We start from the raw sequence: 25,107 nt of genomic DNA on the forward strand, positions 1-25,107 counted from the left end.
CAAGTGACACACTCTCTTCTACAGGTACCCTCATTCTCCCACAGATTTATGAGCCGAGTTGGTCAGTATTTAGGTGTTGGTCTATATACTCATTTATCTTTTTAGCAATACACATAGAACCCAGGAGTTGACCCAGAACCAGGCATATGCATTCTGGCTAGGAAGCTGTGTCTCTAGTTATGGAAGTTGCCTTTGGGCTTCTGTGCATTCAAAGCCTTGCAAACACAATCTGCAATTCCCCATCTTCCTCATTCTGCATTCCCTTCGGGAGCGCTGGCCCCTGAGTGGGTGCACTCAGGGTCCAGGGAGCCTGCTTTGAGAGAAGCTCTGTACCTGCTTCAGGAGGGCAGGCAGATGCAAGGTGGGCTCTGAGGACTTCCCGCGGACGGACACAGTGGGTCATTGGCTGTGGTTTGCCCTGTCTCAGGGCCAGTGTCAGTCAGCCCCATACACACCTCCCTCCTCCTCTCTCCTCTGCTCATGGCCTGTGACATCACTGGCTGCTCCCAGAAGGCTGCCCTCTGCTCCTGAGCACAGGCTCTCTGTAGCTCTGGACCCTCTGGCAGGACTGAAGCAGGAGCAGAGTGGAGGCTGTTACCAGGATCGGACCACCACCATCCCTGGAGCCGGCAGGGGTCTCAGGAGCCCAGATTAGGAGACTGAGACCCTCCCACGGAAGCTCTCACCTCCTTGCCTGCACACAGGTAGCTCACCGGCAGCCTCATTGTCTGCTCTGCCTCCCATGCTGTCTCCATGTCTTTGTGTGGCCAAGCCAACCTCTCTCCTCCTCTGTTTTTGCCACTGCCACCCTCCTGCCCCTTCAGCCCCTTCTCCTGCTTTCTCACCTTCTGAGGACCAGTTCTTTTATTAGACAAGTTAGTATGAATGTTGGAAATGCCTGGTGCAGCTACTGGGAATGGGGTTTCTGTCTGTGAGTTGGCGCATGATGTTTTTATTTTGGAGATCAGTTTGTTTTGGATATTGAACCTGAGTCCCCACAGCTCCTCTGAGCTCTGGTTATTCAGCAGAGACACAGTTTTCTCAAGGATTCAGGGTTTGACTGATTTTCTGAGCTCCCCCTCCCCTCTACCCCCACCACTTGCACTGTCCTGGGCTTAGCCCTTCACATCCCTGGATTGACTCTTTCCACTGCCTTGGTGGCAATTACACGAATGTATCACAGGAATGGAGGCAGAGAAAGAGCCTCAGGATTAGAAGCTGGAAATTTCGGCTTTTGAACCTCCTTGAGCTTTACTCCCTGGGTGGCCCCTGACTTGTGGGAATCCAAATTTGTGCCTCAGTTATCTTGCTGGAGAAACCTCTGCCTTCCTTTCTGACTTTCTGGAAAGATGGGAGCCATAAGGGGAATGTGTCTCTAACTGCCTAGACAGGAGTGAGTAAAAGTCGATTTAGCTCCTGAATTTATCCAGTAGCTCTGGACGACATAGTCTTTGTGTGTTCACTGTTGTTTCCCGTGCTAGTCCCCTCTTCCTAGTTGCCCTGTAATCTCCTGGAGAGCAAAAACCTTGTCCCTTTTCTTTTTACTCCCTTCATCCCGAGCAACCAGCTCTGTGCTCACGATTAATACCTTATTCAGTAAATAACTGCAGATTAGTTAACTGAGCCAAGATGGCATGGCTATTACAGGAAAGCTCTATGAGTGAGCTGCTCTCTGGGATGACCTCCAGCCCTGCCACGGTTCCGGGCATGAAAGGAGGCAACTTCAACTCCCATTACCACCTGATGAAAGCAAGACGGACATGGTGGCCCATGACCTGGGTCCCGTGTTGCCCAGACTCCCTCGTATTCACATTGGCTTCTATGCAGGTCAGACACAGCTCTCGCCTGCCTCTCTCTCCCTCCCTCCAACGTGCCTTTGATAAATGTTACTTGAAGGAATGAGTGTCTAGTCCCAGCAAGTTGGCTTCTGAGAATGTGAGATCTAGCACTCTCCAGGGTTAACAGGAAACAACAACCCCAGCGGATGAGAAGCTGCCAAGAAAGGTGTTTTGTTCACCTCCATTTCAGTGGGTGGGACTAGCGCCTCAATGCCTCGGGGTAGAGCTGAGTCCTTGTGTTTCCCCAGACCTTCCTGGAGAGGATAAAAAAACACCAGGAAGCAGACATTGCTGAAGTGCTCTAAAGAAAGCTTTCTGGCTGGTGGTTTGGAGCTCTGTGATAATGAAGGCAGAGCCATGAAACTGGCTCTATCCTGGGACCAGGGCGATTGGGATCTTTGGTCCCTCATGCCCCACCGGCTGGACAGAACATCCCAAGCTTTGGTTTAGACCCTACTGAGCTTGAGCTTAGGAGGCAGGAGCCCTGGTCTGAGTGCATCTCCCAGGGGCTGAGAAGACTTTGCGGGGGAGGGGGGTGGAGAGGTCAGAGGGAACAGTTGTCCATTTGGAAAAGGACAGGATCATCCCTTCCCACCTCCCTGACCTCCTATGAGGGACGTGTGAGAAAGACCCCTCCTAGGCCCTTATCAGGGCATCCAGAAAGATTCAGTCCTCTGCTGGCTCTGCGGTGTTTTAATTCATCACTGAATGGTTTAGTAAAGAGAATTTGAATTTTCTTAGCCAAACTGTGGGCAAATTTTAGAAACCTCACCCTCTAATACAAAATGCTGCATCCCAAGACCATTGTAAGCAAGAGACTTCACCCAAAGAACCCCCGATTGTTGCAGGCTCAGCCCCAAGAACAAAGAAGGAACTCCCAAGGGGACTCCCCTCCCCAGTCTCTCCAGTTCCTGCCCTTGGGTGAGGAGGCTCAGCCTGGAGCATGCCACAGGACGGTAAGATGCCCAGGGCACGTGGGAAGAACAGGCTAGCGTGAGGAGGGCGGGAATGTCTCAGGGCTCTGCTTCCATCCACATGGTTTTACCTGCCGTTGGCCAGTGTTCTGGGGGGGGGGCTCCGTCCAGTCCCTTCCCCCTGCTCTACCTGATTCCCTTAGATCACGAGGGTCAGTGCATACGGCCAGGGGGCATTGATTCACCCATGAGCCAGCTCCCAAAGAAGATGGCATGTTTGGGGGACCCTGGGAGCAGAAGGGGAGCAGTCCCCCGGGGAGAGGATTTTTCTCTATGGTAGGCAGCCAGGCTGGAGGTCCTCCATGCCACAGGTGGGCTGGGGAGAGGGGAGACGAGGCGTGAGGCTGCCTCCTCGTCCTGCCCAGGGACCAGCAGTGTGAATCAGCTGGGGGGACTCTTTGTGAATGGGCGGCCCCTGCCCCTGGACACCCGGCAGCAGATCGTGCGGCTGGCTGTCAGCGGGATGCGGCCCTGCGACATCTCACGGAGCCTTAAGGTAGTGTGCTGGGAGCTTCACCTAGTGGTGGGGACAAGAAGCAGGGAGAAGGGGCCCCTTGAAGGGAAGTCTGGGGCTACTGCAGACTCTGAGGGCCTCTGGGGTTTGGGCTACTTCCTAGAAGACCCTCTGGAGGGCTGGGGTAGGGAGTTGCAGGCTTCCAAAGGTGAGGCTTGACTTGACTCTGTGACCTGGTCCAGTTAGTCTCATTTTGCCTTGTAGCTTCCTTTTGTCCCAAAGACACTCACCCTCTGCCCATCATGCCCTACCTGACCCTGCTTCTCACCTGATCCAGGTATCTAATGGCTGTGTGAGCAAGATCCTAGGGCGTTACTACCGCACAGGTGCCTTGGAGCCAAAGGGGATTGGGGGAAGCAAGCCACGTTTGGCTACACCCCCTGTGGTGGCTCGAATTGCCCAGCTGAAGGGTGAGTGCCCAGCCCTCTTTGCCTGGGAGATCCAACGCCAGCTCTGCGCTGAAGGGCTTTGCACCCAAGACAAGACTCCCAGTGTAAGTGCCCTGCCCGCCCCAGAACCGGGGCTTGCAAACAGGCTGTCTAGGGATGGAGAAGAAGATCCCTTCTTACTTGGCAATGGGGCCTCCCAGGCTGCGGGCGGGGCTCCTGGGCTCTCTTCTGATGCAGAAGTTTCTCTTCTGAAAAGTGGTGGCGGTAAGACAGGTGAGAAGAAGCAAGCTTGTGGGGAGAGAGAGGAGGCTGCCCTTGGGAACGAGGTATGGACTGAGATAGGAGAGAGAGGATCTTGGGGAAACATCCTCAGGGTGCAACCCTGTGTCTGTACACCATCTCCCCACTCAACACCCCACACCCTCAGGTCTCCTCCATCAACCGAGTCCTGCGGGCGCTACAGGAGGACCAGAGACTGCCCTGGACACAGCTCAGGCTGCCAGGTGGGTCTTGGAGCTGCCTCCAAGGATGACCAGAGCCCAATCTAAGCATTATACAGTTCTCAAATTCCTTTCCTGGTCTTTCTTGGATCACCCTCACAATAAGACAACAATGAGGGCCTGGCAGGGGGGTCTTATTCTCTCTCGGCAGGAAAAAATTGAGGCTCAGAGGAAGGGAAGTAACTTACCCAAGGTCACCAGCTAGTTGTTGGCAGGTACTGGAACAGAACCCAGCTCCCCTGGCCCCTAAATTCACAAGATCTGCTGAGGAGGAGGCAGGACAGATCCTCCACACCCTCCCCCTGCTTCATTCACAGTTTCTCAGAACACCCTTCATGTGCTGTAGGATCATGCAAGCCTGGACCAAACTTGTAGCTGTCTCCCCCCAAGTGCTAAGCATGCACCCAACATGGCACTGAGTATATCTCCCACCAAGTAATTGCAGATGCCCCAGTGATGCAGCTCTGCTCTCACAGCCACTCTGTCCCCAGCATGCAGCCCCAGAGACTTGGGGACTCCATTTGACCAGGAGAATCACCATAACAAACCCCACCAGCCATTGTCTCTCTTTGCAGCTGCTTTGGCTTCAGCTCCTCACACCCCACAGAGTGGTTCTGAGGCTCCCCGGGGTCCCCACCCAGGGACCAGCCACCGGAATCGGACTATCTTCTCCCCAGGACAAGCTGAGGCACTAGAGAAAGGTGTCAGGGCTGGGGTGGGTGGTGGGCCAAAGGGTGCTCGGTGGGCCACATGGAGGCAATGACCCTGAGGTTGTTGGGCCAAGGCCAAGAGCTGGAGGCTGTGGGTTGCCCCGCCTTGGGGAGGAGGGCAGTTCAGGGTTGTCGCAGGTGGGGAGTGGGGCCCAAGTAAGAGACAGGCCTTGCTCCTCTCCCCGTGCCCTGGCTGTGAGAGCCTCCATCTCTGCAGAGTTCCAGCGTGGCCAGTACCCTGATTCAGTGGCCCGGGGAAAGCTAGCTGCTGCCACCTCTCTGCCTGAGGACACAGTGAGGGTGAGTGAGCTCTGCCACAAGTGTGCACAAATTACAGGGACAGTCTGGACCGGGAGAGCTCTGGGCTCTGGTGAGCTAGGGAAGAGGGCGAGAAGGTGGAGCCAGGTTTGTTTGGAGCAGAAATGATACAAGACCCTCTTTTTCCCTTCTGCTGACTGTCTCGTCTCTTCCTCACCCCAAGCCTTTGTGCTGAGGAAGGAGACAGAGAGCAAGGGCCAGAGCAGGGAGGGAGGTTGTCAAGTATGAGGACAGGTCTGCACTGAGTCCAGGTCAGGAGGCCAGCTATGTTATTTCTGCTCTCCCTCAGATCTGGTTTTCCAACCGAAGAGCCAAATGGCGCCGACAAGAGAAGCTCAAGTGGGAAATGCAGTTTCCAGGTGATTTCTCTGCCTATCCATCCACCCATCCATCCACTCACCTATCCTTCCTTCCATCCAACCACCCATCTTTTCTTCCAACTACCCACTCACCCATCTATCCATCCATCCATCCACCCATCGATCCATCCATCCTTCCTTCCTTCCACCCATCCATCATCCATCTTTCCTTCCAGTCATCCACTCACCTTTCATTCCCTGCTTCCTTCCTCCCTTCCTTCCACCCATCCGTCTTCCCTTCCTTCTGTCTATTCACTCACCTACCTATCCATCCATCCATCCTTCCTTCCATCGATCCACTTATTCAACCATCCAACCATCCATCCATCCATCCACCCACCATTTACTCAGTACCTTCCATGCACCAGACCCTGTGTTAGATGCTTGGGATATGAAATCCCTGCTTTTCAGGGTTGCACTGTCCCCAGTTCACCATCCCCAAGATTTAATCCTTCCCCAGTCTTCCAAGACCCTGCCTTGGGGAGGAGAGCAGTTTAGGGTTGTAACATTCATCTCCTCCACTCCTGCCAGAAGTTGTTGCCTTTCCTAGAATCTCCCTGCCTCTCACTGCCACTACCTGCTCCCCAGACCTGTTCTGCCCTCTAAGTGGATTGACTCTTACCTTGTAGGTGTTTCCCAAGGTCTGACTGTACTGAATGCTTCTCCAGGGATCGTCTCTGCACAGGTATCCAGGAAGAGAGGGGGGTTTGTGAACTGGGAAGACTGAAGGGCTCACCGCTTTTCCCACTCCTAATGAAGGCCTGAGCTAGAACTGATGGCTCCCCTGGGCCCCCACAGTGCACGCTTCTAAAAAGCACCATCCTCATTGTCTTCTCTGTGAATGGCTCCCTCTGGAGTTTTTCAGGATATGGCCTGGAGGTGGGGGGTGTGCAGCCCTGAGGTCCCAGTCCTGCTAAACAGGAGACATCACTGGCAGCTGAAGGTTTCCTCTTGATTTTTCTAGCAGTCCCCTGGAAGTGAGTCCACAGCAGTCCTACCTGCCCTGGAATCCTTGGGTCCCTCCAGCTATCAGCTGTGCTGGGGGACAGCGTCTGACAGGTGTCTGAGTGACACCCCATCACAAGCCTGTCTCAAGCCCTGCTGGGGTAAGAATCCAGGCCTGGTCTTCCTCCTGCAGGATGAGGGGAGGACTGACTCCCTGACCCACAGAAGGGCATGGGTCTCCAGCTGGGGTCATCAAAGGAAACTCAGTACAGCTTTCCTCATTCCTTGCATGGCCCACGAGAAGGGGAGGCCAGTGCCCTCAGTCTATACTACCCTCGACAGTCATAGCAGCAAAAGGGGTGGGGTTGGGATTCGAGTGTATCCATCCAGGGTAGAGAACCAATGCCCGCCCTTCTCCACATCAGTGACTTCGAGGGGGTAGGGTGCCAGTGACAAGCCCAAGCTCACTCTCTCTCTATCCCTCCAGGCTACCTGCCGCCCCCAGCCGAGCTCCCTGGGTTCAGTGCTGCATTGCCATCTTTCATTCCACTGCCCCGGTCGCCAGTCTTTGTGCCCCTCAGGCCTTGCGCTGGCCTGGCTCCCCACTGCAAGGCCTGGGACGAGGGAGGAGGGCCAGAGTGGAAAGGAGATGGGGTGGGGAGGATCTGATACTGCCTGCCCAAGCAGTTCATGGCTCCTCCCTCCTTCTGTGTCTCCTCATCTGTGGGCCTTGCCCCTCCTATGTGTCAACTGATTGGAGGGGCTGGAGAAGCCATGCCCATCTATTTCTCACTCTTATCTTAAGAGGCTTCCAGTTGTCAGTAATAAAAATACTTTTTAATTAGCAGTAGTTCTGTTGTTTATCATGTTTTTCCCATGGGCACTCATACTCCCAACCCCCATATTTAGCAATTATAAACAATCTGCCCCATATCTACCTACCTACCTTTCTACCTGTCTATTTCATGTATCTATGCATCTGTCTAGCTGATCTATTTATCTATGTAACTATGTATCTATCTGGCTATCATCTATCTAATCTATTTATGTGTCTATATAACTATATATTACCTATTGTCTACCTATCCAATCTAGCTAATCTCTGTATTTATCTATGTATGTATGTATCTACATATGTTAGTATCTGTCTTGGTGTGTGGGGGCTTGTACACCCACACATTCGCACATGTACACATCCACACACTGAGAGTACCTCATGGCATGTCACCTCTAAGTCCTCCAGCATGCATTGCCAAGAAATAAAGGATGTTTTCTTACATAACCTCAACACCACTGCCACACCATTAGCACGTCTAATGAAATGTATAATAATTCCTTAATCTAAGAAACAGACATTAACAACTGAATGGCATATGTATTTTTTGCATAGCTGCAAACAGAGCAGAAATGCCATTTTTTATATTCTACCTGTTTCATTATACACGCTTCTGGGGTACGTTTGCTTGGCAGTAAATTCCAGATTGTCTCCATTTCCCCTCCTCCTGGGAAGCCTTGGGATGTAGGGAAACAGAGGGACACAGGGGAAAGAGGGTGAAGAAGGGGCTATTTGGAATGGGGGATGGGCTCACCCCTCCAAATTCTTTCCTTTTTGGGGATGATGCTAAGCAGGGTAGGCGGTGCTGGGGGCACGTTTACTCACTCCCATCTGCGACAGGCACTGGTCCAGTTGTCCTTCAAGATGTCTATTTATCATCAAATACTCTAGAGCTGCGCTGTTCAATAAGTAACCACCAACCACATGTGGCTATTTAAGTGTAATTACAATGAAATAAAATGAATAATTCAGCTCCTCACTCACACTAGCCCCAAATCAAATGCCCAACAGTCACACACGCCCATGGCTCCTATACTGGACAGCAAACATTATACCGCATTTCCATCGGCTCAGACAGTTCGATGGGACAACCCAGCTCTACGGTGAAATTCCAAGGGTAATAGAACACAGCCTGCCCCTGCCCTGCCTTCTCCCCCTCAAGCTGGGGGCCCTGCTGGAAATGGGCCAGGTTTTGTAGGGTGACAATCTTTACAGTATGGCCTGAGAATAAGCCATTCACCTCAGTGACAAAATTGACCTCAGCAGTGGAAGGAGCTGTCAGCTGAGGCCCCATGGCTGAGCACATTAAAGTGGAGGATGGATGGCCACCTGTGGGGAACAGGGAATAAGGTGTGTGTGTGTGTTTGTGTGTGTGTGTGTGTGTATGTGTGTGTGTGTGTTTTCCTGGGCTCATGCATGCATGCCCATGTGTCTGAGTGTGTATATGTATTTATGGAAAGCCGAGGAACGGATTCTGCACTAAATGACTGCCAAGGTCCTATCTCTGAAGACTGTATTCCACTCTCTGTCTTTGGCCTGTTCTTAATGTCTTCCAGGAAAAGAGATGTGCTGGTCTCTAGTGTTAGCAACCATCACTTCTTGGATTAAATTTTTACACAATTCTTTCATGTTTCTTAAGGAGAAACATACAGAAGCCTGACATCATTTTCCTTTAACCAAACGGAATCTCTCTTATATTCTAGTTTCAGCTTCTCTTCTCAGTGGACTTAAAAACCCAGCACTGATTATGGGATGGTGCAATTTTTTCTCAAATAGGGGTCAGGCATCACTGTGGGTATTTGTGAAACTTTTAGGAGCTGTGTGGATGCTGCTTTACATAATACTGAGTCAGTAATGAGAAAATTCTTCCTTTTTCAACTCCTTTTCAATTCTTATTGCATCAAAGAGCAAGTTTTCATGCTGGTCCTGGTCTTTAGCACCTCTGTAAGAGTGGCTAATCTACTTTTTCCCCCTGGTTTTATTTGTTTGTTTGTTTTTGGAGAGGGGTAATTAGATTTTTTAAATTAATTAATTAATTTATAATGGAAGTACTGGAGACTTGTGCATGCTAAGCACACGCTTTACCACTGAACCATATTCTCCCACAAAATCTACTTTTTTTTTTTTAAACAGAGGGAAAGGGAGCCTCAGGTTCTGAGCCTTGGTCAGGGGAGAGAAATCTAACTGAGATTTGATAACATTGCTTTGTTTTCACTGTATTTATTTTTATAGTCACTCTATTTATTGCAAGTGATTCTGGTCTTCCATTTTATGATTAAAATATCCCTTTCTAAATAAATGTACTTAAATGCCTGTGTCAAGAAACACATTAATAGGGCAGATGGTAGGTAGATAAAGGCCAAAGTTATGAAGATAGTGCAAGAATGACAGTCATTTTGGAAGCTCTGTTTTGTGGAAAGAGTGAGCATTAGAATCTACTCTAATTGAAGAATTTAGTCACAGGCCCTGGTCACAGGCAGATCACTTCAGCTCCTTGTAAACAGTGGTCAGTGATGGAGAAGGTACCTGTTGTGCCCAACTGACTGGATCAATGGTAATGAAAAGATGGGATGGTTGGTAAACTTGGAGGGAGGGTAAGTCATACAGGCATAAGGTGTTACCACCATTACCCTGTGCCCATAGGACTAATAATCCTTCATTCTTTCTAAACCAAAAGGACATCTACTCATGTCTGGATTCTTGGCAAGGCTAGCTCCTCATGGGGTCACTGGGAAAAGTCTAGTGGTTCTGGTAGGCATGAGAAGCAGTGGAAGGACAGGTTACCATTTAGTCTCCCCTCTTCTCGATAGAACCCAGCTGGAGTGGCCTGGGGCCTCGGTCTCTACCCACATCCACACCCCTGCTCTCAAGTCAGAGGCACACCAGGGTCTTGGGGGTGGCCTTTTGTGATGTATTGTTGCTCGAATCAGGTGTTTTGCTAAACTGGGTGGGAAAAGTTGTATAACAGATATTCTTCTCGTGGATCTTGACTCTGGGGTTCCTGTTTGGTTTAGTGGAGTAGTTTCTCCTGCAGGATTTGGATTTTGGTAGGTGGCATCCCTTTGACCTGGGGAGGGAAGAGGAAATAGAAACCTTCAGTCAGTCATTTGCTGATCTCTAGCTTTTAGGAGAAAACCTGGTGAGATCCTGTGGGAAGAGAGAGAATAAAGCGATTTGTCCCATTCTTGATGAAGGATCACAAGGACATAGATGAGGTTAACTTATAGGAAAAGGCAATAGAAATAATTTTTAAAAATCAAGTGAATGATATAAAAAAATACCATTAGAGTTCACAGGGAGACTACAGTTAATAGGAAAGATTTACTAAGAATTCAGATTGAGTTGGGGAAGGCTTCTGATGGGGTGAGAGGGTGCTGGGTGGCAGGCTGTGTACTAAGCATTTCACTATCATCATCTCATGGAACTGAACAATCCCACAAGATAATTGCTATCTTCCCATTTCACCCACAACAACAACAACAAAAACCGAAGAGAGGTTCATTTGCCCAAGGTCAAACTACAACTTCTAAAATCTAATTAGAACCCAGTTTGGAGTCCAGAAATGAGCTCTTAACCACTTTGCTACACCATCTACTAGAATGCTAGGCCTTGAAGGAGCCTGAGAAATTTAGTTCAATCCAAATGCTTCAAGGGATAGGTAAGAAAAGAGGTCCAGTGGAATTTCATTTTATTTCCTCCAATTTGGCCACAGTTAAAGGGCTTGTGTAGAAAACTGGTAGAAAATAGAGGAAAAGAGTGAACATTTATGGGGATCCCTGTCAAGATGTATGCAGTCATTGAACCCTCGCACCACCCTATGTAGTAGACACTACTCCCATTTTGCAGACAAGGAAGGCAAGGCCTAGAAGTGTTAGAGCAATTTCTGTGGGGTTAGAGCTCTAGTAGAAAGTTTTGGTTCCAGGTCTATATAATATCAAAACTGAATCTCTTGCAGGGATCAGTATAGATCAGTGGTAGAGGGCATGCTTAGCATGCATGGCATCCTTGGTTCAATCCCCAGTACCTCTGTCAAAACCAAAACAGAAACAAAAAACTGAATCTCTTTCCACAACATCTTCATGAATTCCCAAGCCAGGAAAGAGATGTCAATTGTGAAGGGGCCAGGCTAAGGGCAGTGAGGTGCCCTGAAGAGTTGTGAGCAGGGAACGATTGAATGAAGGCAGCACCTTAGGAAAGGGAACTTGGTGTGGAGAAGATGGGCTTGGTGACAGGGAGGGCTGCTGGCGAGCCCTTGTTGCAGTGACTGGCAATGGTAATTAAGAAGGAGCAGGCACTCAAGAGGCATTGCTAAGGAAGTACCCATTTCAGGGTTTGGTGAAAGGAATGAAAGGGAGGAAGGAGAGGCGGTGATGGGTCTTGAGCCTGAGCGTTTGCGAGGATGGTGGTGTTCTCGATGGCCATGGGGAGGACAGGAAGAATCACCTTTGAAGGGAAGGGTGACAAGGCTGATTTTGAGGGGATGGCAGGATGAAGTCAAGCCAACCGTCAATCAGGAAGTTGGAAAGGTATGATGTTAGGTGAGATTAGGAGAAGGGTCAGTGCCGCAGATAGATATCTGGGAGCCATCAGCATCCCAGGGATCCAGTGCTGTGGGAATAGAAAGTGCATAGGGTGAAAAAGATACCCCCAAAGCTACCTGACTTCCCTATAAATGGGGCAAAACTCCGGATCTCAATGGAGAGCTAGATTCACAAGTACACCTCGTCCTGTGCCCTGCAGGCTTGCTTGCAAGCACGTGTCGGCAGGACACGAGAGTGAGAACCCTAGATCCTCCTCTCTCGCTGGTCTAGGTTTAGAAGTCCTGAGGAAAGGCACAGATTTGGAGAAACGTCTGGAGTTGTGGGACAGAAGTCAGCCTGCGGTACATTTTGATCTTGCCCTCACCTGCCTCCCCACACTCCTCTCTTCTCCTCCTGCTCCCCCACCCCCAGGTCCTTACCCACTTTACTTTACCTAGAATTCCCAAATACACTCTCTGGTAATGTCTTCGCTGTCCGCCACCAGGGTGCCGCTTCGGTCTGATCTCATGTAGAAGCCGTTGGGTGCCAGCACCGTGAGCAAGTTGCTGCCCTGAAGCTCTATGCAGAAGTTGAGGGCGAACTTTCCCCAAGGGCGAAAAGTGCCAAAGGACGTTATTGACCAGAAGGAGCCACTCTGTGCTGGGGTGGGGAAGAGCTCAGGTTGGTGGGCCATTCTGCAGGGGAGTCGCCCACAGTACCGCCTCCGAGGAGGCCCCCAGGAGGCACGCCAGCCCTCCCTGACTGCCCTACCCTGCCTGTGTTGGCAGGACCCTCCATGGAAACCCAGGAGGGCTGCTTTCTATTCTGCCCAGCCACTCTGGGGCCCTTGAAGTGTGAAAACCAACAGAAACTCTGTTTTTTCTATTATAATAAGCAGGCCCTGAGGGGCAGGCCTTGAAGTCAGAGCTGGGCTGAGGCCGAGCCCGCCGGTGAACCCAGGGGTGAGGAAGTGCAGATGCTCACCTTGGAAGTGGTAGATGCCCTGGCGGCAGGGCAGCAGGTGAATGCAGTCAGGCTGATCCATGTTGCACTGCAGGAGGTCGTGTTCGGACGAGGTGCCCACGTACCCGTACCGTCCCCGCAAGGCAAGGAAGGGACGGTTGGCTAATCGAATCCCAAATTCCTCATTTGGGCCTGAAAGAAACAGGAAGGAGTTATCTGGATGGGCTGCCTCTAAATGCTTTCCTTGATGGAAACAGGAAGAGGAGCACTAATTGCACTAAGGGTGTTAATATTTCGTGAACACCTACTATGTGCCAGGTCTTATGTGAGGTGCTTGTGAAATGTTTGTGAAATCCCTGAGTACAGCACGGAGGCCAAGAAATTTTAATATTCTTTCTTCCTTTGAGATGTGAGAATCTATTTACTCCTCATGATAATTCTGTGAGGCAGACAGGTTGGCTATCACCTACACTGATGATGGAGACAATGAAATTGAGCAGCAGAGAAGTGGTTTGCCCAAGTGATGATGAAAATTCAGTGACTCAGCAAGTATACAAATCTTCCGACCCCAAATCCAGTGGTCTTTCTAGCATATCCCCAGCTTCCTCTGAAAGCATCTCCCACTTGGAGTAACTTGGCAGGGGTCTGCTCGCTCACCTGGAATGGTGGCATTGGCCATCAGCAGGCCGTTGGGTGCGATGCCCAAGAAGCGTCCATTGGGAGACTGTAGGATGATCCTGCCACAATTCCAGTGCATACGAAAGAAGGTGTCAGACTCCAGTGGGTGCCCATCAGCCAAAATTGTCCTATGACGCCTCTGGAAAAAATATCAGGAAAAGAGAAGGGAAGCAAGGACCCAAAATCTCAGCTTTCCTCCCATCATTTTTATTCTTAAACCCTCTTTCTCACAACACACCCACTAGCTTTTTTTACTCTTCCAGGGTACGCTTATGATCTCAGATGCTTTTTGGAAAATATGTTGTGGCCTCAGCTCTACCACATCTTCAGTCTGTGCTGTATCCCACATGGAAAGAAATGACCCTTGGCTCGGACTCCAAAATCATTTCAAAATGGATCATTGACATAAATTTGAAATCTAAACTATAACACATCTAGAAGAAAACATAGGAGAAATTCTTTGCAACTTTAGGGTAGGCAATAATGTCTTGGGACAAAAAAAAAAAGCACTAACCATTTATAAAATAGAGAAATTAGACTTCATCAAAATTAAAAACTTGCTGTTCAAAAGACACTATTAAGCAAATGAAAAGGCAAGCCACAGATTGGGAGAAAACATTTACAATACATATATCTGACAAAGGACTTGATTTCAGAACACATAAAAGCTCTTACAACTCAATAATAAGACAAACAACCCAATAACAAATGCATAAAAAATTTTAACAGACACCTCACCTTTGTATATCAGAGAAAATATACAAATGGCCAATATGCACATGTAAAGATGCTCAACATTATTAATTATAAGGAAAAGACAAATTAAAACCACAATAAGATGGCATTACACTTTTAATTTTAGAGTGGCTAAAATCAAAAAGATAGATAATACCCAGTGTTGGTGAAGATGTGGAGCAATTAGAACTCTTATACATTACTGGCGAGAATGTAAAATAGTACAATCACTTTAGAAAACTGCTTCATATCTTCATAAAAAGTTATTTTGGTGGGGGTGGTCATTAGGTTTACTTACCTTTTTTTGAAGGAGATACTGGGGATTGAACCGAGGACCTTCTGTATGCTAAGCATGTGCTCTGCCACTTGAGCTATACCCTCCCCCTATTATCTTCTTAAAAAGTTGAACACACTTTTTATCATATGACCCAATAATTCCACTCCCAGGTATTTGCCCAAGATAACTGAAAGTATAGGCCTACAAAAAGACTTGCACTTGAATGTTCATAACAACTTTGTTCATAATAGCCCAAGCTGGAAACCACTCAAGTGTTTATCAACAAGTGAATGGGTAAGCAAATTATGTTTGTGTCTATGAGTAGGATTATAGAATACTATCCGGCAATAAAAAGAATGAACTATTGATACATGTGACATCATGGCTGTATCTCAAAAACATGTGAAATGACTGTAAATTGACTATACTTCAATTAAAAAATAAGTTAATAAAAAAAAAAGAGAGCTTTGCATGAACCAAAAAGAAAAAAAAATGTAGAATGAAAGAAGCATATATACCATAACACTGCATGATTCCATTTCTATGAATTTGCAGAATAAGGAAATCTAATCTATAGTCACAGAATATATATTATTGGTAGTGGGGAGGGTCAGAGTGGAGGGAAACTGACTGAAAATTGGTAAGAGGGAATTTCTGTGGTGAGAGAAATATTCTCTAACTTGTGCTATGGTTGTGACATGATAGCATAAGTATACATGTTTGTCAAAACGTATCTGACTGTAAACTTAAAATGGGTGCATTTTGTTGTATGTAAATTATGCCTTGATAAAGTTTTTTTAAGATTTTTTTTTTAAACAAGAGGTCCCATTGGATGAATGTGGGCCCACTGGATGAAAATGAATGTTTATTGACAAGAGCCTCCATAGTTCACCTCACCATCTGACTATCTGCCTTAAAGAAGGAAAAAGTGTGTCTAGAGAGGGAGACCTCAGGGCTTAAGGGGTCCCCTGCTCAGAAAGTCAAGGGCTTACCTGGGCCAGGTAGCAGCCATTGGCTGAACGAATCTGCAAGTTGGGGCTCTCGCCATCACATTCAAACTGGAACAAGGACACTGGGATTACATGCTCAGAGGCAGCACACACCTCAATATCTGTGGAGGAAGAACATGTCAGAGAAGCCTGAGTCTAGTCTCAGCTCCTCCGCCATACTTTTGGCTGTTGTTCCCTCTGTTTTCCTTCCTCAGCCTTCATCACCTTCTGTTGGACCATAGTAGGCTGGAGAAGACCCAGGTCACTTTCCCCTCAAAGCCATGCCTCTGCCTTAAAGGCCTTCTTCATGGCACAAGAGATCCTCTTGGGACCTCAGGATCTTCCTTATCAGTAGGTTCAGAATCCTCACTGATCCCAAACACAATTTCCTCTTCCAGCCCTCCCTCCCTCTGTGGCTGTGTTGGACCTAGCACTTGCCGTAGATGACGGAGAGAAATTTCCGAGTCTTTGACCTGAGGCTGACCCAGGTAGGGCAGCGCTTGAGGATGAACCACTCCTCGCCCCGATGTGGATTGGAACCCAGGCTTAGGAGCAGGCGTGGGCCCTGTGGATACAACATGCCTCCTTCCCCATCGCTCAGTGCCACAAGCCCTCCAGGCCGCACTTGCATGTGAAAAGCTGTCTGTGTTGAGGGTTCGGAGACCAGCCGGTCTAAGTGGGACAAGAAGGTGTGTGCAGAGGTCTCCAGGTGGTAGCATCCATCTTGGAAGTGCAACAGGAAGCCACATTCTTCTAGGCAGGGAATTGGTGTGTCCACCCAGACTCTGCCTATGGTGGGGTCAGCCCGGGCATAGCAGTGGTTGAGGGGGCTGTAGAGGATTACATGGGCATGCAGGGCTGGCCGGGGGGTCCACATGTGGTATGCTGAGAGGACCCGGGAAGTGCAGAAAACATTCTCGCCATCAGACTCCAGATAACGACCACTGATTATGCACTGGAGGGTCCATTTACCATTGCGGTGGAAACGGAGTAGGAAACATCCATGATGGCTTGTCTTTGGCCGGCCATAGCACACAGAACCATTCGCCTCACACAGAAGGTAAAGGCCCTGCAAGCTTCTTAGTCGGACCACAGCCTGTGTGTCATGCTCATTGCTCACTAGGATCTCCCAGGTCTGGAGGCATCGGGAGGAAGAAGAGGGGAATCAGTACTGCCAAGAGATTAGACTGGGGAGTCCATGACCGTCACCCCCTGTATCACCCCAGCACCTTCACTGAGAACATCCACCTTCCCTCCACATCGGCCTCCTTACTGTCCACTCTTCTACCCTCTCATCCCGTGGTAATCCAAAGATCTTAGGGCACCTCCACACTGGAGCTATAAGGTTTCTCAAGACTCCAGGAGAAGTTCTAGATACCCAACCCTTTCAGGCAACAGAAGGTAAAACTCCCTCTTTCTTCCTTGATCACTTCCTTAAATACCCAACTTTCCAATAAATGCTTCGGTTTAAGTCTTACTTCTCTCTTCTCATAGTTGCCCCTGAACAGCACACTTAGCCAACATATCCACCTCCAAAGGCCACCTCTCCAACATGGCAGGAGAAAAGCAAGACCTCTTACAGGCAGGCCTGGGCTCCGGGGATGAGGATGGAAGCACAGACAGCCGAGATGCAATAATCTGTTTCAGCTGTGATCAAGCTTGTTCTAAGTGGGAGGACTTTGTTATTGCCTCTCTGTAGCACCAGCCTGGAGGTGCCTACATCACTCTCTCAAAAGAAGACCAACTCTCCTATGGCTTCTAAAGTACCCCATTCTCAAACTATAGCCAGAACGGAAACATAGACCTTGCAGTAACTCCACTGATCCAACTTCCCCCGGATGTCCACAATTCTGCCTGCTAGTCTGGGCTCTCCACCTCTCCTTTTTGTGATAATGCAATCATTCTGTGCTGATATAGAGGGTTGGGAGCACCCAGAGCAAGACAAGGTAGCAAAGCCAGGGCTGAGGCTTCCCCTCATGCAACACGCTTAGAGAGAGGGAGATGAGCCTGGCTTGTCCCGGCAATGGCAGAGGCTAGTAAGTCATTAGGTTAAAAGTGCCCCCCTATCTCCCCACCACCGCCCCCCCACACACACACACAGCTTGGCCACTGGGAAAAATGGTTCCAGTGCAGGTTTGCTTCATTACCTGTCTCCGGCCCAAACCCTTTGCAGTAGCAGTGACCGTATTCTTATATGTCTCAAAAGTGAGGTAGGATCCTGCCCAGCTGATGAGCCCAACCCTTAGGTCCTCGGCCTTGGGTTGTCTTGGCATCCACTCCACCTCGTCCATGCGGCCGGCACCACAGGTGATGACTCCGTCCGGCCCAGCCTTCCCCCCAGTGGTGAGGTTCCACAGGCCATAGGGCCTGGAATCAGGCCCTTAGTACCCACCAGAAGACGTTCCCAGAGGGAACTTCCCGGGCAGAGGCCGGCCTGGGGCCCAGTGCCTCTGTGACCCGGGAGCATTGTGACTGTGAGGTCTGCCTCTTATCCCACCATAGAGGGGAAAGGACTGGCTCAGCAACATCAATCCACGGGCCAGAGGAAGTGGGTCCGGGGCCTCTGGCTTTATCCTCCCACCTCACTGCAGGCACCGAGGGCACCGAGTTAAGACTGGGAAGCAGAACTTCAGCTTGTGCCAGTGACCACCTGCGACTTCAGGCAAGTCCCTCCCCTTCTCCACTTCTGTTTCTCATTTCAGTGGCAGGATAGAAACCAGCCTCTTTCTTCTTTAGAAGTGGGTTCTGCCTGGATCCCACGGGGTTCAAGTGTTTTTAGAATTCAAGATATCCAAGAAAAATCTATTAACTTTTATGGCCCTTGGGAGAATGAGACCAAAATGTCTCAGAGGGTACTTTTCAGGGAGTGTGAGGAAACCCTAGGTAACCAGCAAGAATCCAATTACTCGTGTCAGTCAGGAAGGGCTGACTCAGGAGCAGGGTAAGGAGAATGGCCCAGGTTGGGGGAGCACAGAACACCCTCCTCACAGTCCCCAGGTGCACTGCTGCTGGACAGACAGCCAGGGCTGCCCCTAAGGGTACCCGCCCTTCCCTGATGAAGGAGTCTCTGCTGGTCAACCGCCTCCAGGATTCACTACCTACAAAGCCCATGGAGAAAACCACCTCAGAACTTGGAGAAACCGACATGAAATAAGAAGGGACAAAGGGAAAAAGAAATAATCATGGTGATAGTGGGTCTTGTTTAAGCTTTGCTAGGATGCAAAGAGAAATGGGCAGAGTGAGCCATACCTGAATAGCCCACAGCCCTGGTCCAGTACACGCATCTTCCTCTTCCCCGTAGGTGAAGTCTTCACAGGTAGAAAGTCTCAGGGGTGCACAATGAGGGGCCGTAATCCCCCAGGCCCTAACAATGTTTTATAAAACAAGGCTAATAGGCTACGAGTGGTAGAAACACCAAAATGCATATTCTTGGGCCTCAGACCAGTTCTGATGAATCACATCTAAAAAAATTTTTTTCTTTTTCCTTTTTAAAATATTTTTTCATGAGATAATTTTAGGTTTATTTATTTATTTATTTATTTATTTTTAAACAGAGATACTGGGGATTTAACCCAGGACCTTGTACATGCTACGCATGCATTTTACCACTGAGCTATACCCTCCCCCTGAATCACATTTTCTGAAGTGCACCTCAGGACTCTTATTTTTAATAAGTATTCCTTGCCCCTCAAATTTTAATGTGCACAGTCATCATTAAGAACCACTGCTCTAAGTAGCTGGGAGATGGATGGGAAATGGGATTGTGTGGCCTATGGAACCACGAAGGCAGAGCCTGTTACCCTCAGAAAAGGCTCCTTGGAATTGGGGAAGGAATGGGATTTCTTCCACTGGAGCCCCTAAAGTACTTCCAGCCTCGAGAATGAGGACGGAGGAGCTGGGCTAGATGAGGGCAGTGATTGTGTGTGTGTGTGTGTGTGTGTGTGCGCGCGTGCACGCACCCACTCAGTGGAGGGGGTGGGACCTGCACCCTTAGCTGCTTTGAGCCTCCCCTATATTGTCTCTTTACAGCCAACAATCCAGCCCCCCACCTCCAGGCTATGGACAACACCACGTACAAACCACAGCAAATTTATTACTCAATATCCAGTGCCACATCATAGCACCACCCGGAGCCCTCACCTTCCCTCCCCACCTGGCCCCAAGGGTACACCCAAAATGGAAAAAACAAAAGTAAACCCAGATCTCTGCTCCTCCTTTGGAAGAAGGGGCCTTGGCCCTGGAAGCCCCTTTCCACAGCTCCCAGCAGGCAGGAGAGCGGACCACTCCGTGCCCAGAGAGCCGGGCTCCAGGATCCGACAACAGAGAGAACATGCAGGCAGGAGCCGGAGCAGAGGCCTGTGTCTGCCGGGGAGGAGGAGCTGGGAGGGAGGGGCACGGCCTGAGGAGTCCGGGAGTCTGGTCCTCCCGGGATGCACGCGGGAGCTTCCGGGCAGCAGGGGCCGGCCCCTGGTCGGTTAGCGCTTCGACAGCTCGTGGGACAGCCAGTCCAGACCATCGTACAAGCCTGTGCCTTGGGTGGCACAGGTGGCCTGGACATACCACTGTGGGGAGAAGGAAAGAAAGAGGTCAGGAGCAGGGAAGAAGAGGAGATGACTTTATTTTTTGCCCCGGCCTGGGGCTCCCTCGGGAGAGGCAGGCCCTCACCGTGCGACTGCGCAAGTGCTGTAGCCCGAGCTTGTCGGTCAGCTCGCTCACGGGCATGGCGTTGGGCATGTCCTGCTTGTTGGCAAACACCAGCAGCACCGCATCCCGCAGCTCATCCTCCTGCAGCTAAGAGAGGCGAAGGGGGTGGAATCTGGGGTTCCAGGGGGGCCCCCTAGCTCCCTCTTCCCGGCTGTGTAGGGGAGCTCCCTATTTGTGGGAACAATAGAATACTGTGTTGTCTACGGCCGAACACAAGACAGAGAATTATAAATCAGCCTGAGGCTGTTTTGGCCTGAAGTCCAGAAAGGGCCTTTTTCTAACTTGAGTATTGGCCCTTGTCAAAATGACAAAAGTTTCCAAATGGAAAAGCAATAAAGTAAGAGGGTGTTTCTTTCCACCATGTATATAATTCCCCTCTCCTCACCAACTTCTCAGACCCAGGTGTGAAGATGTGAGAGAATTCAAGGGAAAAGTAAGTCCTATACCTTTTACCTGACCTCAATTCAAAACAGGGTGAGCTACTTCCTATGACTGTGTCCACAAAGAGGGACGCACATTCAAGGCCTGTGGAATTTCCTGACTCTCACACCAGCACAGAGACCCCTCTGACCCCGGGCGCTGGGTGCTCACCATCTTCTGGAGTTCGTCAGCAGATTCCTGGACCCGCTCTCGGTCATTACTGTCCACCACAAAGATGAGGCCCTGGGTGAGACAGAAGAAAGGAGGAGCAATCACTGGTGCCTGGGACATACACATTCTCATTTGGCTCTTTCTCTCTCCTGCTCATCTTTCATTGTGTCTAAACCCTTCTCATCTAGTAAACTTCCATTACAGCTCTGCAGATGTCCTAGCACAAACTGAAGACACCCTGCAAAGGATACAGCCTCTGCCCTCAGGCGAGCAGTCTAGCTACAAGATGTGCAAGGGAACAGGGAAAGACATGTGATGAGAGCTAAATCAGGCAGCGAGGATTCAGAATTCTGCTTCTCAGGAGAAGTCTAAGGTGGCCAAGTCTCAGAAGACTGAGGCCAGTGTGAAGGATGAGGAGAGGCTAGCATAAAAGCAGGGAGAAGGAGGTAAGGGTTTTTTCCTGGCCTGGGCCATCACCTCAGTCTTCCTAACCCTAATACCTCTTCCTCTGGGGTTGAGGAGCCCCAACCTGAGTGTTCTGGAAGTAGTGCCGCCACAGAGGCCGAATCTTGTCCTGGCCTCCCACGTCCCAGACTGTGAAACAGATGTTCTTGTATTCCACTGTTTCCACATTGAAGCCTGCAGATTGATTGGGAAAAATAGGAGAAAAAAGTCCTGCTAGGAAGGAACTCACGAAAACTGTGGATTCAGCAGGGACACAAAACCAGAAGGCAGCGATCAAGGCTCAAAGGAAGAGAATCCCAGAGGGCCGGCAGTCCACGGACGGGGCGGGGCTAGGTCATAACTAACCCTCCTCGGCACCACCCTGCACGTAAAGATACCCTGACCCACTTCTCAGGTAGCAGTATCTGATGTCAGGGTCAGATCCCTACCAAGAGATAAGGGCCTTGGGCAGAATGGGCAACAGATCCTGAGAAGGCCCGCCTCCGCGCTCCCGCTCCTCCCGGCCTTGCCTCCGGACTCACCTATGGTGGGGATGGTGGTGACAATCTCCCCCAACTTCAGTTTGTACAGGATTGTGGTCTTGCCCGCTGCATCCAAGCCAACTGCAACGAGAGGGACACACGAATGGAGATGGGAGCGAGGGAGCCCCCTAGAGCCCAGGGAACGGGAGAGGCCAGGACAGCTGATGGTGACGGGGGCGGAGAGCCTCCAGGTGCGCGCTGTTATCTACCTTCAGGGCCTCGGGGGCAGGCTGGGTGGTGAGCGCCAACTCTTGCCCCCCAAGCGGGCGAGAGGTGGCAGAGGACTGAGGGATAAGAGGCTCAAGAGGAGGGCCGCGCTCCTTTTAAAAGTCGTCTCCAAGGGCGGAATCCTCCCTTCTTGCCAGCCCAGCTCGGGCTGAGGGAGCTTCACCCTACCCAGGCCCGCAGCTTCTGGTCTCAGGCCCCGGGGGCGGTGCTGCAGACTGCGACCTACCCGAGAGTAGCAGACCCAGGGGGTTAGGAGCTGGGTGACTCGGGGTCAGAGACCCGGGTGAGCTGGGCTGGAGGGACGCGGGGGCGGGAGGGCTGCGCGGGGGCCGACGCTCCCGTCCCGGCCGCGCGCACGATCTGCCTCACCCATGAGGATCCGCATCTGCTTCTTCCCGAAGATCCGCGAAAAGAGCGCAGACACGGTGAGGCCCATGGCGGGGCCGGGGGGAGGGGGCGCGGGCACCGACACGGGGTGCGGGCTGGAACCGGCCGGCGGCTGGGGGATGGGGCGCAGCAGCAGAAGGAGGAGGTGCCGCCGCCGCCTCCGCGCGTCCTGGCCCGCCCTACGTCACCCCGGGCCCGCCCCCGCCATGGCTCCGCCCCACCCAGCCCTTAGCCCCGCCCCCGCCCCGCCGGGCCCTGACTCTGGGAGACACCCATGCCGTGTGAATCTCCGCAGCTTCTCCGGGTCGCGCGCCGACTTTAAAGATTGAAAGGGTCTGGGTCTCCTACTGTTTCTAGCACGCCTGTCAGGTCTGTGGCTGCTGAATCGGCAACCCGGGCCGAAGAAAGCCCACAACGCTCCATAACGGCCCTCCACCCCTATCTTCAGTGGCCGGCCCTGGGTTTTGGTTTGTTCCTTCCAGTCCGCTCTGCTCACCGGTTTACCTCTTGGTAACTAGCAGCCTCGACTGTGTGTACCACCCACCCGGGGAGGGAGCGGAAGTTCTGTGCTGATGTCTTAGCCCTCTTTTGTCCTCTCGGCTCCCAGCGAGGGACTTTGAACGTAGCAAGTGGTTCAGTGACCACAGAATCTCCAGAGGAGTGCTCCAGAGGTGGAAGAAGATGCCCGAGTGATAGCTGGCCTTCGTGGTTCCTTAAAACGCCTGTTCCATAGAGCTCCAATCAGCAGAACCTGTGAAAGAGCCCCAGTTCCGGGTGGCGGGATCGTAGACCCTACTCCTGCATAGTGGAGAACTTAACAGTTCGCCTCAATGGCCCTTGGAAACAATGCCTTTCAGTCGCACCAGGCAGCCTTTCTGAAGCTCCTTTCTCACTGCCGCAGACCTAGGAACCTAGATTTTTAATGCACAATTATCTAGGATTTTGTGATGCTCTTACCAAAGAACTTAACAAGTTATTTCCCCACTCAACTTAGCATCTGGGGGGAAATAGCAACATAGGAATTAATTTAAATTTCTTCTGTGTCAGAGACTGGGTCAATGCCAGGCACTTAACATATGCTTAAGAAATGTTGGCTGGGTTGATTGGACTAATTGGTTGCTCAGTGGAGCAGGGGCAGGCCTTTTGCCTCTTCAGGATTCCCAGTGGGCTTCTAGGATCAATTGCTTACGGACTGGACATGGTAAGGTGATCTGGGAATCAGAGACCCTTCCCTCTTCCTTCATATACTCATTTAACAATTATTTATTGAGTGTCTACTATGTGCCATTGTTGCAGGCCTCAGTTCAAATCTCAGTTCTGCCTTTTTTTTGTTGTTGTTGAGGGCTTGACTTCAACAATACTCACAACCTATCATTTTCTCATCTAGAAAAGGAGACTAGTATCTGTCCTGTCTCATGAGGTTATGGTGAAGATTAAAATGATGAGGTAATGCATCTTGAATGTTTTCTATGATGCAGCTGGATGTTATCTGGGCTACTAAGAAACTGGGTCTACTCCATCCTGACCCTCAAAGTCTGTAAAGAGACAAACTCTGGGCACTGGGTATGAGTGAGTACATGACTTTTTTACTTTTCAATCCTAGACTTGCATTCCTAAGAAGGCTTTTACAAGGTTGAAGAGCACATTTAAAAGAGTCCTGATACAATAACACAACTGGTGGTGCCCAAGTCAGGTCAATTCTACATCTTTAGCTCTTTTAATTAGCCTCTTCCCATCCCTGTTAGTGCTCTGTTTCACTACTCTCTCATTCCCATGACTGAAAATGGCCTTCTGCACTTTGGTGTCTCTACAATGTCATATGAGACTTGATGCCACTCTTGTGATGAAAATCCTTAAGTCTCTTATCACCCAAGGTCAATTTCAAATACCTTAATTGGGGTCCTCATTTATTGTGCCAGCCTCATCTACTGTCACCTCCTCCATATACTCTAAGCTACTCCTTGAAATGATTCTCAGTGTTTCCTCAGGTGAGCCAGGCTCTCTGATCCCCCTGGAGTCCTTGCAAGTTTTTCTCTCTGCCTGCAATGCTTGTTTCCCTCATCTCTAGTTAGATGGGAAATCACTACTCATCCTTAGGCGTGTTACTTAACCTCTCGGTGCCTCATGTTACTCTATCTATAAAATAGTGCTAATAATACCCATTCAGCAGGATTATTGTGAAGACTAAATAGCAAAACCCCTGTGAAGCTCCTGAAATGTAGTTGGTACTTAGGATGGACATCATGGCTATAGGGTGCCCTCTCTATATATTTGTTGAATCAACTCAGCAGAACTTAGGAAGGGTGCTAATAAGTACTACACTATACACCTACTAGGTGCCAAATGCTGTCCTAGACAGGGCTGCCATTTTCGTGATCTAAATGGGAGTCTTAATTGTTGCTCTTTAGGGACAAATGTACTGAGCCCACAAACGTTGGGGGCCTGTCCTTTACTCCGGTGTTTAGTAAAGACTCAGTGCGATGTCGCCCCGGCCCCTCCTTGATCATAGCCCTAGGGCAAGCTCAGGCGCCCTCTCGAAACCAACATCACTCATGTGTACGCTACTTTGCTTTCTCTGCTCTGATGGGGAGCAACCAGCTCTCATCCGGGCTGACTTCTCAACAGGCCGCCTCCAATCCACCAGCTGAAGTAGCCCTGCCCACCTCG

General features: G+C 50.2%; 3 protein-coding genes across 3 annotated transcripts; 1 reads left to right on the plus strand and 2 right to left on the minus strand.

Moving 5' to 3' along the window:
• Positions 1 to 527: 527 nt before the first annotated feature.
• Positions 528 to 7,365, plus strand: PAX4 (paired box 4). Its single transcript, XM_074367885.1, has 11 exons — positions 528 to 704; positions 2,687 to 2,794; positions 3,178 to 3,308; positions 3,604 to 3,819; positions 4,143 to 4,218; positions 4,791 to 4,916; positions 5,143 to 5,225; positions 5,533 to 5,602; positions 6,232 to 6,287; positions 6,567 to 6,708; positions 7,035 to 7,365. The coding sequence occupies exons 2-11, from the start codon at positions 2,782 to 2,784 to the stop codon at positions 7,214 to 7,216; spliced, it is 1,095 nt and encodes a 364-aa protein (XP_074223986.1). The 5' UTR covers positions 528 to 704; positions 2,687 to 2,781; the 3' UTR covers positions 7,217 to 7,365.
• Positions 7,366 to 12,356: 4,991 nt separating this feature from the next.
• FSCN3 (fascin actin-bundling protein 3) lies at positions 12,357 to 17,835 on the minus strand. Its single transcript, XM_010947575.3, has 6 exons — positions 17,692 to 17,835; positions 15,983 to 16,679; positions 15,548 to 15,666; positions 13,523 to 13,682; positions 12,887 to 13,057; positions 12,357 to 12,562 (listed from the first exon to the last, which is right to left on the minus strand). The coding sequence occupies exons 1-6, from the start codon at positions 17,833 to 17,835 to the stop codon at positions 12,357 to 12,359; spliced, it is 1,497 nt and encodes a 498-aa protein (XP_010945877.1).
• Positions 17,836 to 19,617: 1,782 nt separating this feature from the next.
• On the minus strand, positions 19,618 to 22,632 carry ARF5 (ARF GTPase 5). Its single transcript, XM_074367131.1, has 6 exons — positions 22,423 to 22,632; positions 21,826 to 21,906; positions 21,369 to 21,478; positions 20,840 to 20,911; positions 20,210 to 20,335; positions 19,618 to 20,106 (listed from the first exon to the last, which is right to left on the minus strand). Exons 1-6 carry the CDS (start codon positions 22,487 to 22,489, stop codon positions 20,020 to 20,022), a joined length of 543 nt encoding a protein of 180 aa, XP_074223232.1. The 5' UTR covers positions 22,490 to 22,632; the 3' UTR covers positions 19,618 to 20,019.
• Positions 22,633 to 25,107: the final 2,475 nt, after the last annotated feature.

The sequence above is a fragment of the Camelus bactrianus genome, chromosome 7, assembly GCF_048773025.1.
Source record: "Camelus bactrianus isolate YW-2024 breed Bactrian camel chromosome 7, ASM4877302v1, whole genome shotgun sequence".
Lineage (NCBI taxonomy): Eukaryota > Metazoa > Chordata > Mammalia > Artiodactyla > Camelidae > Camelus > Camelus bactrianus.